Below are 12761 nucleotides of genomic sequence, written 5' to 3'. Positions count from 1 at the left end.
CTGAGCTATCTCAATGGCTCAAGATAGGCTTTGTTGTTTGTTTTTGTTTTGTCTGAGACAGTGTCTCTATGTAATCCTGCCTGTCTTGGAATACACAGAGATCCACCGGCCTCAGCTTCCTGGGTGCTGAGATTAAAGGTGAGCACCACCATGCTCAGCCAAGAAAGGCACTTTTAAAGGGACATTAACATGCTGTAACCTCAGTGTGTTTTAGCCAGAGGAAACTCCATAGCCTGGATGGGGCAGTTACACAGAAAATCAACTCTGGCACAAGGTGAGCCACTGCACTCAGATGTCAACATCAGGACACTAATACATGTAACACTGCATGTTGCAGGATATTCCTTTACACTGTGTGAAGATGCGTCACTGGTTTAATAAAGATGTGACTGGTTTAATAAAGAGCTAAATGCCATTAGCTAGGCAGGAAGAGGTTAGGCAGGACTTTTGGGGACAGAGGACTTAGGAAAGAAGAATGTGGAGTCACCAGCCAGACAGAGAGGGACCAAGACATACAAGAGGAGAGGTAAAAGCCATGGCAACACATAGATGAATAGAAATGGGTTAATTTAAGTTATAAGAGCTAGTACGACAAGCCTAAGCTAAGGCCACGCTTTCATAATTAATAATAAGTTTCCTTGTCATTTTTTATGGGCTGGCGGCCCAAAGAAAAACCACATGCATGTGGTCAAGGGCTTTATGACATCTTCTGATTCTGAAATTTGAAGGCACGGTCACCACAATGGTACTTAACATAAGCACTGCTTTTGTATGCCATATCCTGGGAGAGGCATGAAATAATGGCTTGAATTGGCCAGAAGCCCACTGGTACAGACCCCTGTTACAGGCTGTGTCCCCATGGGTAGCAGAGGAGTCTCAAAAGCTGTCAATGGCATATCCCGAAAGAAGCTAAGTGGACAGGCCAGCTAGATGCCTTTTGGACTTGGCTTTCTGAAGGGAGTCTCCCATGTCTACTACATCCAGCCTGGCTGAGGGGCTGCCATGCACCACATGGTAGCTGTTTGTTGTGCTTTGGAGTAAGCTGAGGATGCGGGAAGAGATGAGACACGCCAGTGAACACTCCGGATGGAACCCCTAGTGGGAGCTGAAGCACTCTCTGTCAGCTCTCGCTGTCCCAGGCAACCTGAACTGTTCTCCGTGGTCCATCTGGATGGTCCCTTCCTTGACTCAGAGTATTTAAGAATCGTCTACAAATATGCACTTCAGCGTCAGGACAACTCACCAGCAACACACCAACAAATACTGTCACACTTGGTGAGATTAGTTCACTGGGTCGGGGCTAAGGACATTTTGATTTGGGGATCATTTTGGAGTGAAGGGCCCGTGCAAGAGTGCGGATCTTTAACGCTGCTGTAGGTGCTGCGCCACGCCCACCTTTGGTAGGTCCTTTTCTGTTAAGCACAGCTTGCTGCTCCTCTGTGATGTTCAGCCTCCGAACCACGTCAGCCAGCGCTGACTTGAGCAGCTGAATATCATCCTCCTGCATCTGGACTCGTTGCTCCAGAGAGGCGATTCTGTCCGATACCTCCATGCTGCTGGCAGCAGATGCGCTGTCATCTAGACCAAAGAGAAGTGTCAGGTGAGTGAAACACGCCCCGTGACAACCAGATCTGTATACACACCTGGACACTGTTTGAACTCGATACAACCTACCGATCTAAGATAACGGCTTGTCGGCAAAATCACTTGAGACAGTTTACTTTACAGAACTTGGGATCTTTGTTCCGTTACTGGCATCTCACTCTCCAGGTGCTTGCCACGTTTAAACTGAGGTCTAAACCGGCATCCTGTGTTTCTCCATGCCAGTCAATGTGTCTGCTTGTTCGGTGTATCAGAGAACCTCGGTGACTTGAGTGATGTCAGACAGTTTACTTTAAGTTCTTGACATTGCGGAATCCCCTCTGCTTACAGTGCCGGCTGACAGGTAGTTTGTGGGCGGAGGACCACATTACCCATCCATCTGCTAAGCCTGTAGTCACTCAACCTCTTGAAACCAAAGGAGGTCTGTCTAAATCCATCTCACATTTCTTAGATTCCCCGACCAAACCACGGCCACGTGGTCCTAGTTATGAGATGGAAATGCACCCTGACCAAACCACGGCCACGTGGTCCTAGTTATGAGGTGGAAATGCACCCTGACCAAGGTGAGAATGTCAGCACTGACAGGACAGCTCCATAAAATTCAGACACAGCCTCAGAGCCTCGGATGCAGCGCTCCACTCCCGAATTAGCACAGGTTTGGGAAATGTGGCTTCACTCTTTGAAGGACAGAGCATCGAGTGGTCAAATCTGTCTGGTAAGCAAACCTTTATGTAACAGCCACAGTCATCAGAGTCACAGGTCCCAACTCCTGGCCACTGCACGGGGCTCTGCATGACCTTCCTCACCTCTCCTCATTTTTAGAATCTTCCTCCTCACTGACGGCATTCCTACCACACCACCATTCCCTCACCCCCCGGAATGGTGTGAATGAGAATGGCCCCCATAGGCTTGAATGTTTGAATACGTGGTCCTTAGTTGGTGGACTGTTTGGGAAGAATTAGGAGGTGTGGCCATGTTGGGCATGTATCACGGCGGGTGGGGTTTGAGGTCAAAAGCTTAGTGCTATTCCCAGTGTGCTCTCTTTCCCGTGGATCAAGATGTGAGCTCTCAATGGCTGTTCCAGCCACCCACTGCCATGCCTTCACTCACCACCGTAGACTCCAAGCTTCTGGAACCATTAGCTCGTTAGCTCGATTAAACTTTTTCTTTCATAAGTTACCTTGTGCATGGTGTTTTATCATAGCAACAGAAACCCGAAGCTAAACCCTAAACTAAAGCTCCCTTTAGAGCCTAAAAAACATTATGCCTGTGTGTGTGTGTGTGTGTGTGTGTGTGTGTGTGTGTGTGTGTGTGTGTGTATGAGAGAGAGAGAGAGAGAGAGAGAGAGAGAGAGAGAGAGAGAGAGAGAGAGAGAGAGAGAGAATGTGTGAGAGCACATTTGCAGATGCCATGGCACACATGTAGAGGTCAGAGGACAGCGTAGTCTGGAATCTAGTCTGTCCTTCTACTGTGTAGGTCCTGCTGACCCATCTCGTTGGCCCAACAGACATACTTTAGCTACAAAGACAGGATGAAAATAAATGAATAAAAACAAATAGTATCATGTAAAGCGATTAAAATTTGAGAGGCAAAGAGCCATGTCACAATGCAAGGGGAGGCAACCGTAAGGAAGATGGAATAGTTACCCCCACGTATCAGTGAGTCCAGCGGAAGAGACGGAGCCTTCCACTACCAAGAGCACAGACTCAAGTCAAACCACCCAAGCTCACTGCCCAACTGACCGTGTGCAAAGACACTCATCTCTAGGGTACCCCAATTTCTTCACCAGAAAAATAGGGATGACATCAGCATCTACCTCAGATGGCTATTGTAACAGTAGAGTTCTATATCTGCTTCACTTAGAATATATCTGTACAAGCTAATGCGTCAGTGTATGCTACAATTAAACTATTATTATCAATATCATTAATACAATTATCAGAGTAAACTCAAATCTATCATTTCTTTCAAAATTCCAGAGCATTCTCTGAACAGTTTTAAAAATTTGTTCTGTTTGTAATTACATGTCCGTGCGTGGGTATGTGCATGCCAGAAGAGCGTGTCGGATCCCCTGGAGCTGCCATTACAGGCAGTTCTGAGTGGCCCAATACAAGTGCTGGGAACTGAACTTGGGTCCCCTGGAAGAGCAGTGTGCATGCTTAGTCCCTGAACCAGCTCTCTAGCCCCTTTCTGAATATTTTTGTGCAAGAATCTGTATTTTATTAGTAATGTGTTTTGTAAACTACAGTTATAGTTTGGATGCTTTCTCTCAAGGCCCCAGCTCAGGTGGGAGGTGGTGCTGCTGCAAACTTTTGGGGCTGGGGCCCGGGAAGGACTCTAAAGTTACTGGACACATGCCTTTGCAAAGGATGATGGGGTCTCCATCTCTTCCGCTCCTCTCCCCAGTCTCTTTCTTTTCTGTTTCCTAGACATGAGGTGAGTGGTTCTGCCCCACCACTCATTCTGGCCTCACCACAAGCCCAAGCCAACAGGGCCAACCAAGCATGGACCAGAAGTTTCAAAACGCCGAGCCGGATAAATCTCATCTTCCCCTTAAGTTCATTATCTCCAGTCTTCTGGTATAGTCATGCAACGCTGACACACAAAGATCTGCTATGACCTTTCTGGGCTGTTCATGTACACAGCTGCTTTTAGAGAAGACACACAAATTTGTGAATGGGGGTCTGAACCGGCATAGTACAGGAGCCTGTATGGTCCAAATCTGTAGTCAATCATGTATATCCACAGACACAGTAAGACAGAACTGGCTTGCAGTTGATGGTCTAAATCCATGTTTGAAAACAGCACCAATGTGTCCTCAATAGGTGGGTGGATGGGCAGACAGACGGATGGACAGGTGAGACTTAAACAAAAACAACAACAACAAAACCCGCATAAATCAGACTTTCAATCATATCACCAAATTTGTATAGGAAAGGGTATAATTGACTGTTTGACCAGAAAAGCACCTCAAAGTCTGCCTTTGGACACAAATAAAAACTGAAGTGTCTCATCTTCTAAGGAGATCCTCTGCTTTGGAGCCTTGCTGAGGTTTCCCCTGTGAGCTAATCTGTGTGCTTTTCGGATCCTGTCAGCTCTGATGCTTTGCTTGCCTCCATTTTTGAAGGCAAGGACCCTCAAGAGTGCGGCCGGGAGACCGCCTGGCAGCACTTGAGTCCGATGTCTTCCCCTCGATACAGATGGGGAAACAGATTAGACAGAGAACAACAGCAGAGCCTGCTCTGACCTTCACAGACCGCTGCCAACAGCTGAACATGCCACCGGATTCCACAGCTCGGAAAAAGAATGTCTCCTCTCACTTCTGTTAAAGAAGACTGTGTTGTACTAGGAATGTGGCACAAATCAAACCAGCCCAAGCTATCTGTTTTAAAGTAGTTTCAGATCTGGTACCTCCTGCTCAATTTATCCAGGAAAGTCATTAAAACGGAGCCCGTAACAAGAAGCTGAAGAGACGGCTCAGCGGTTAAGAGCACTGGCTGCTCTTGCAGAGAACCTGAGTTCAGTTCCTGATACCCACATGGGGGCTCACAACCACCTGTAACTCCAGTTCCAGGGGATCTGATGCCCTCTTCTGGCCTCTGTAGGCACTGATACACAATGTTGCACAAATATCATGTAGGTATTCATACATAAAATAAATCTTTTTTTAAAAGGATTTGTAAACCTTTACGTCCTAGTGACTTGGAAGTTTTCACATTCTGTAATCATTTTTCTTGTAATGTTAGAGGGAATGTGTGGTGATATTGTGTTCCCCAAAATATTGTGCATCCTAATAAACTTATCTGGGGTCAGAGAACAGAACAGCCACTAGATACAGAGGCCAGAAAATGGTGGCACATGCCTTTAATCCTATCACTTGGGAGGCAGAGATTCATCCAGATCTCTGTGAGTTCAAGGCCACACTGGAAACAGCCAGGCTTGGTGACTCACGCCTTTAATCCCAGGAAGTGATGGCAGAAAGCAGAAAGGTATTTAAGGCGTGAGGACGAGGTAGAGCCTGGTGAAGCTTTTAGGCTTCTAGCAACAGTTCAGCTGGGATCTATTTGGATGAGGACACAGAGGCTTCCAATCTGAGGAAACAGGATCAGCTGAGGAACTGAGGCGAAGAGGTTGTGGCTTGTTCTGCTTCTCTGATCTTCCAGCATTCACCCTAATACCTGGCCCTGGGTTTGATTTTATTAATAAGACTCTTTAAGATTCATGCTACAGGGATGTTGTAAAAAAAAAAAAAAAAAAAAAAAACCAAGCTTTCTCTACACTTTCATTCCTTGGGTGGTGGGGGGTTAGGGCTTGTCTGTCTTTGAGAGAGGGTCTTATGTAGCCTAGGCTGGCCTTGAACTCACTATGGAGCCAAGTATGACTTTAAACTCCTGCTCCTCCTGCCTCCGCCTCCCAACTGCTTGGACTACGGATGTGGTCATCACATACGGTTTATGTACTGCTGAGGATCAAACTCAGGGCTTCGTGAATGCTGGGCAAACACTCTACCAACTGAGCTACATCCCCAGCCCACCTCGGGTTTTTAAGACTTCCATTTGAAACTGGAACCCACTAGATGGGTCACCTGCTTACTTGGGTGGCCCGGGCTCTGTTTACCCAGCATGGGGTGTAACTGGGCCACTGGGGAAGTCTCTTCCACCGTAAAGTGGCAGTCTCCAGACAGTAGCCACACCACAGAGCGCTGGCACTGTGCCCACAGTGGTGAGGCACTTAGCTGTAGAGGCCTGAGCAGGTAACTTCTCTGCAGGCTTTGGTCAAGAGCAGATTGCTGTGGAATGTTCTGTATGGCAAATGTGTTGCTGATTAGTCAATAAATAAAACACTGATTGGCCATTAGCTAGGCAGGAAGTGTAGGTGGGACAAGGAGGAGAATAAAGCTGGGAAGTGGAAGGCTGAGTCAGAGAGACACTGCCAGCTGCCCTGATGAGAAACAGCATGTGAAGATGCCGGTAAGCCACGAGCCATGTGACAAGGTATAGATTAATGGAAATGGATTAATTTAAGCTGTAAGAACAGTTAGCAAGAAGCCTGCCACGGCCATACAGTTTGTAACCAATATAAGTCTCTGTGTTTACTTGGTTGGGTCTGACGGCTGTGGGACTGGCAGGTGATAGAGATTTGTCCTGACTGTGGACCAGGCAGGAAAACTCTAGCTACAAATGGCGTCCAACGTGGTGGCAAGAGTTTCCACCTAAAAACTGAAAAAAAAAAAATTCTAAAACGGAGCTAAAAACAGCTTCCTAATTGTCTCTCTCAAATGAGCGGCAGCTGCCGGTTTGAGCTACTTGTGGGTTCCTAGCGTGTGCGCTCGACAGGAATGAGGCCTCTGCAAGTGGCACATTAAGGTGCATGGTGGATTTAGCCTTTGCTAGTGCAAAGCAAAGGGAGAGGTTTCTGGGCTACACGCTGCTTGGATAAAAGCATAGAGACCCATGATAGCTCCCAGAGCTGGTGGTAAACGTAGCCATGTTGGGAAGCTGAGGTGGGTGGAACCAGCAGCCACAGCTGCTGCAGTTTAAAGCAATAGATTCACAATAAGACAGATTCAGATGTAATAGTTTACAATGTGTGTAAAATATACGTAGGCTTGAAAAAGACAAAAAAGGTGATATATACAGTTATATAAACAAATACATAGTTTTAAAAAATAAAGTCTTTAAAGAGACAGTAAAATTAATATAAAAAATAAGCCACGTAAAGATGAATATTACACAGAGAATCTGGATTGTATTGTCTTTGGGATTTTTAACTGCAGAAAAACATTTGATTGTAAAAGCTGTTGAGTTATGCCAAAATGTGTATTTTAAAGATACCTTGACTTCAAAATTTGGATATAAGGATATGTTGCTTTGGAAAGGAGACTCTGCTTTTGTTCCCACAGAAAGCCAAAGGCTATGGATTTGTTCCAGATTAAGATATATCAGGTTTGACCAGCCAAGACCCCCTGAAAGGTCTCTGATGACACCATGGCCCAGATGATCCAACATCCAGAATGGTTTGAAGGCAACTGGCTCAGATGATACACCCTCATGGACTACTCCATAATCCTAAAATTTTCTTTGTGTCCCCACAAGATACAGCGCCCCCCTCCAGCAGGAAGTAGTAAGAGAAGCTATGCCCAAATTCCCAAATTATATGTAATTTTATTTTGTTAAGGTTAAAACCTTCCTTTTTGAAAAAAAAAAATGGGGGAAGTGCTGTGGGATGTTCTGTATGGCAAATGTGTTGCTGATTAGTCAATAAATAAAACACTGATTGGCCATTGGCTAGGCAGGAAGTGTAGGTGGGACAAGGAGGAGAATAAAGCTGGGAAGTGGAAGGCTGAGTCAGAGAGACACTGCCAGCTGCCCTGATGAGAAACAGCATGTGAAGATGCCGGTAAGCCACGAGCCACGTGACAAGGTATAGATTAATGGAAATGGATTAATTTAAGCTGTAAGAACAGTTAGCAAGAAGCCTGCCACGGCCATACAGTTTGTAACCAATATAAGTCTCTGTGTTTACTTGGTTGGGTCTGACGGCTGTGGGACTGGCAGGTGATAGAGATTTGTCCTGACTGTGGGCCAGGCAAGAGAACTCTAGCTACAGCAGATATTCTCAAGGCCACACGTTTAAACATCCTAGCATTGTGCCGATGGTCCTGAGACAGACTGCTGAGCGTTACCTATGGGAGGGGGTGTCCTGGAGTTGTAGAGGGAACAGGGTACAGTGGAGAGAGCACTGGCCGGGCACAGAAGCATGCACAGTAGGATTCCTGATCTTAATCATTAACTATGTGACCCCAGGAAGGTCACTTGACCACTCCTGGTCCAATTCTCCTGCCTCTGGTGTTCTCATGAGAAGGAATGTCAATGTGCACCTAACATCTAATATTAACACACTAATGGTCTGGAGATGCTCACACAGTGGTGGTGTGTATCCACACATACGTGGAGTGTCCCTTATCTGAAATAGTTTGGACCAGGAGTGTTTCTAGTTTTGAAGTTTTTCAGGCCTGTGTTTTGCTGAGTGAGCAGGGCAAATATCTGAAATCTAAAATGCACCACGTCGATTCTCTAAAAGCTCTGGATTTCAGAGCCTTTTACACTTTGAATTTTCAGATTAGGAACACTTCTCAATGAGTGGCTCCCTGCTGCTAATGTTATTGTTATCTCAACAAAAAGCAAAGCCTGACCTTCAGCAGCACTGGCGACAAGTTGTGCCGCCAGAAGTAAATCTGCAAACTGCAGTGATTAGCCGGTGAGGTCACCCAGACTGAAGACATCACTCCTGCTCTCAGCACGGTGACACCCTCAAGACAGAGTGGTTGGCATGACACAAAGGCTCACATGCAGTACGGAGAGAAGCAGGACTCACTGAGAGGTAAGTCCTGCCCCACCCAGCCTCCCTCTCCCTCCAGACCCAGAGGAACCCTGCCGACTCCAGACAGGCTCACAAACGTAGGGACAGGAGGACGGGAGAAAGCAAGGTCCAAACGCAGGTGAGGGAAGGACAGGGTTTCAAAACAGTGACTTAAGTTTTGATGAATTCACACCACTGAAAACCAAAGAGGGAAACGGAGGGTGTCTTCCACACAGAGCTGCAGTGGAGCAGCTTGATAAATTTACCAGCTCCTTTCTCACGTCCTTTTTGTCTAACTTGTTATCAAGGTAGAAAAGTTCTCCTGAGGTTATTTGGAAGCCAACTGCAGTGTGCTGGAGCTGTAGGGGGTGGAGCAGGGTGGGGCAGGGATCTCGAAACGGCACAACCAGACTCCGAGCCAGAGGATCTCAACCTGTGGGTCGTGGCCCCCTTGGGGGGAGAATTGCATATCAGATATTTACATTACAATTAGTAACAGTAGCAAAATTACAGTTATGAAGTAGCAACAAAAGTAATTTTCTGGCTGGAGGTCACCCCTAACCACATAAGGAACTGTATTAATGGGTTACACAGCATCAGGAAGGCTGAGAACCACTGCTCTAAAGCAACTGGGATGAGAGAGTCAGAGAGGAAGATTAAAGTCCTCTAAACACACACACCTCCTCGACAGTCACACCAGATCCCACCACGAGGGAAGACAAAATCATGATTGGAGAAGGGGCGAGCAGCGGAGACAGAGCAGACAGGGCTAGGATTTGGAACGCCTGGGGGCTTGGTCTGAGGAGATTGCTGCAAATGCTCGCTCTTACACTTGTCCTCCCATTTGTTCAGACCATTTAACAGAAAGGATCCGAAAAGGTCAATTTAAGGTCTTAAAATTAGGTCCCATGGTTTCAAAACCTTCCAGCCAGGAGGATTGCTTGAGCCTGGCATTTGAGCCCAGCCTGGACAACATGGAAAGATCTTGTCTCTCAAGAGTTTTTGTGTGTTTTATTTTTTTGGTTTTGGCTTTATTTTTTGGAACAGTTTCTCATCATGTAGACCAGGCTGGCCTTGAACTCACAGAGATCCACCTGCCTCTGCCTCCCGTTATTTTCTATTTGAAGTATTATGTTACCTATGAAACTGTCGTCTTGACCTAATAGCTGTGATTGGTTTCAGAAGATATGCCCTTGCCTGTGAAAGCCTGTCTCATCACGGCTGAGATGAAATCAGAAAAGCAGTTTAAATAGTTGAAAATCCATCCACAGGGTCAAGGCCAGCTCACTGGCTGCCTAACATAAGGTTTCCTAAAGCATCCAGGCAGCGGTGGTACCTCAGCAGGATGCTGCTACACAGGCCTGGCTCGCAGAGTACCTTTAAAAACAAGAAATATGGGGCTGGAGAGATGGCTCAGAGGTTAAGAGCACTGACTGCTCTTCCAGAGGTCCTGAGTTCAATTCCCAGCACCCACATGGTGGCTCACAACCACCTGTAATGAGATCTGGGGCCCTCTTCTGCCCTGCAGGGATATGTGCAGACGGAACACTGTATACATAATAAATAAATCTAAGAAAAAGAAAAAAGAACTGAAAAAAACAAGAAATCTAAGCACTTCTTGTACAACCTCTCTCTCAGGTCACTGTCAAACAATGGGCCATTTGAAGCCAGGTACATGTCTTTAGTCCCAGGAGAGGCAGGGGCAGGCAGATAGATCTCTGTGAGTTTGAGGCCAGCCTGGTCTACATAGTGAGACCCTGTCTTAAAAAAACAAAACAAAAAAGGCTGGAGAGATGGCTCAGAGGTTCAGAGCACTCTTCCAGAGGACTCAGGTTCAATTCCCAGCACCCACCTGGTAGCTCACAACTGTCTATAACTCCAGTTCTAGGGGATTGAGCACCCTCACACAAACACACATGCAGGCAAAAACCAATGTATATAAAGTAAAAATAAATTATTTAAAAAACAAAACTAAAAGAACCCTTTGAACTTAGTGTTACTTCTATCCATTATCCTGTTCGTGATCATTTTGTTATAGAAAACACTTTGTCCTTTTTTAATGTCATAAGACTACTGTTTCTAAAGTACCATTGACTTCTGCTTTGAGCCATGATGGGATAACTGGGGTTTGGCCTTGTCATCTGAGCTCAAAGAGCTGAAAGGAAGAAACCAAGTGTGTCAGACAGCAAGGGACAGTGACTTCTGAGAGATGCTGGATCAAAGAGTGAGTCTACAGCTATTTCAGCATGTGGCTGCAGCTTCCGGAACAGGCACACAGGAGGGACACAGGTGGAACCTGGTGGTGGCCCTAGGTCAAGGAGACATCACAGAAGATCAGCATAGCCAAGGTGACAGACTAGAGATGCAGGGGACACACAGGAGAGGAGGACACTGCCAGGAGGTACTCCAGACACATGCAGAGGATGCTCCCTTGTCTTCAGGTGTTATGCAAGGTCATGAAGGAATCTTCCATGAAAATGACAGAGTACAGTCTCCAGAGCCCATATGGGATGGTTCCTACCATTACACGTTATGGTGTCACTAGACTCAACAAAGAAAGCATCCACTCATGGTGGACCAGGAGCAACAGTGTTCCTACTCAGGAGCCATCAGGAACTGAGGGAGGTTTAGACCCTCCCATGAGTTAGCCCTCTGGGAGATCTGATCCTCAGTTCTATGGAACTGAGGGTCGGGGATGAGTGCCAGCCTCCCTGAGATATGCATACACCACACAATTAATCTTACCAAAGAGTCTGTGCTTGTAGGCACACTTTCAATGGGAGAGCTGGCCGGCCGATAGAGGGTGGTCAACGGCCTCTGCTATTCAGCGCCATGCTGAGGCCGTCTTGCAGTTGTGAGAATTCACCTTGCTTAATGCAAACTTGAGTGGCAAACCGTGTCTGTGTGTCTGTTGGCCTAAAACAACCAGGGCACACATCCTGGAACAGTCCCCGACTCCTGTGTGAGTAGCGGGTACCAGTGATACCCTGTCAAATGGCTACCCGGGGCTCTCTTGTAGTAGTAAGGAAAGTTGGGGGGGCCTCGTCTCTGCAGCTACCATCTTTGTTTCCTCAGCACATGAACTCATCACAACATCCACTGTTCATTCCACCAAAAAGTAAGTACCATGGTTTGTTTTCTTCCCTGCTCTTCGCCACAAACCTAGAGTGGGCTCAGCACTCCACAGCACGTGACACACCTGTGTAAGGGGATCACATGACACAACCCGCCCCCAGTACTCACGGACCCCACAGTCAGTGCACACGCGCTGGGGCGTTCATGTTCTACAAAGAACACAACAGTCAGGTTGGAGCTGTGGGGTGTCTTCACCAAATTTTGTATGTCATAAAGGTTCGGGTTCCCAGAAGAAGGTGCATTGCATCCGGTCCCTTGCAAGGTCTAACCCAGAGCCCAGAATGCCAATCTCCCGGCCCTCCTGCTGTACCATGCTCAGCAGAAGGAGTCCCGCTCTGAGCCCCAGGTAGAGCTATAGCTGCCATGTGACCAGAACAAGGTTGACACTGTCCATGCAGGAGGTGGCCGCCTCTGTGGCCAGGAACCGGCACAAGCATAGGAAGACCAGCTTCTCCGCTGGCACCGGAGTCACCTAAACGGTGTTTTGCAGAGGGAAAAGAAACCGAATTATCATAAAACAAAGCTAGTTGTGTCTTATAAACCAGCCTCCCCAGGCCTACGCTGGCACCCAAGGGTGTATGCAGCAGGATTAGGAGTCTCAACTAGACAGAAAGGGGACCTTAGTCTGCTTCTGGGAGGCAAGGCTGCTGGAACCCACACTT

The 12761-nt window shown here is 47.0% G+C and overlaps 1 protein-coding gene across 5 annotated transcripts in view; it reads right to left on the bottom strand.

The window, feature by feature from the left end:
* Eml1 (EMAP like 1) overlaps window positions 1-12761 on the bottom strand; it is a 110028-nt gene that overhangs the window by 64338 nt on the left and 32929 nt on the right. For 3 of the 5 annotated variants that reach the window (XM_052738938.1, XM_052738940.1, XM_052738941.1), the window contains exon 2: window positions 1396-1578. The exons of 1 other annotated variant lie outside the window; for it this stretch is intronic. In XM_052738938.1, coding sequence (XP_052594898.1) covers window positions 1396-1578 — 183 coding nt within the window. Of the gene's footprint in view, window positions 1-1395; window positions 1579-1674; window positions 1896-12761 lie in introns of those variants that run through there. One more of the 5 variants, XM_052738942.1, reaches the window with a different exon arrangement.

This window comes from Peromyscus californicus, unplaced genomic scaffold, assembly GCF_007827085.1.
Source record: "Peromyscus californicus insignis strain IS unplaced genomic scaffold, ASM782708v3 Scaffold_15__1_contigs__length_86483966, whole genome shotgun sequence".
NCBI lineage: Eukaryota > Metazoa > Chordata > Mammalia > Rodentia > Cricetidae > Peromyscus > Peromyscus californicus.
Note: the sequence above shows the minus strand (reverse complement) of the source record. Positions and strands in the feature narration are given on the sequence as shown.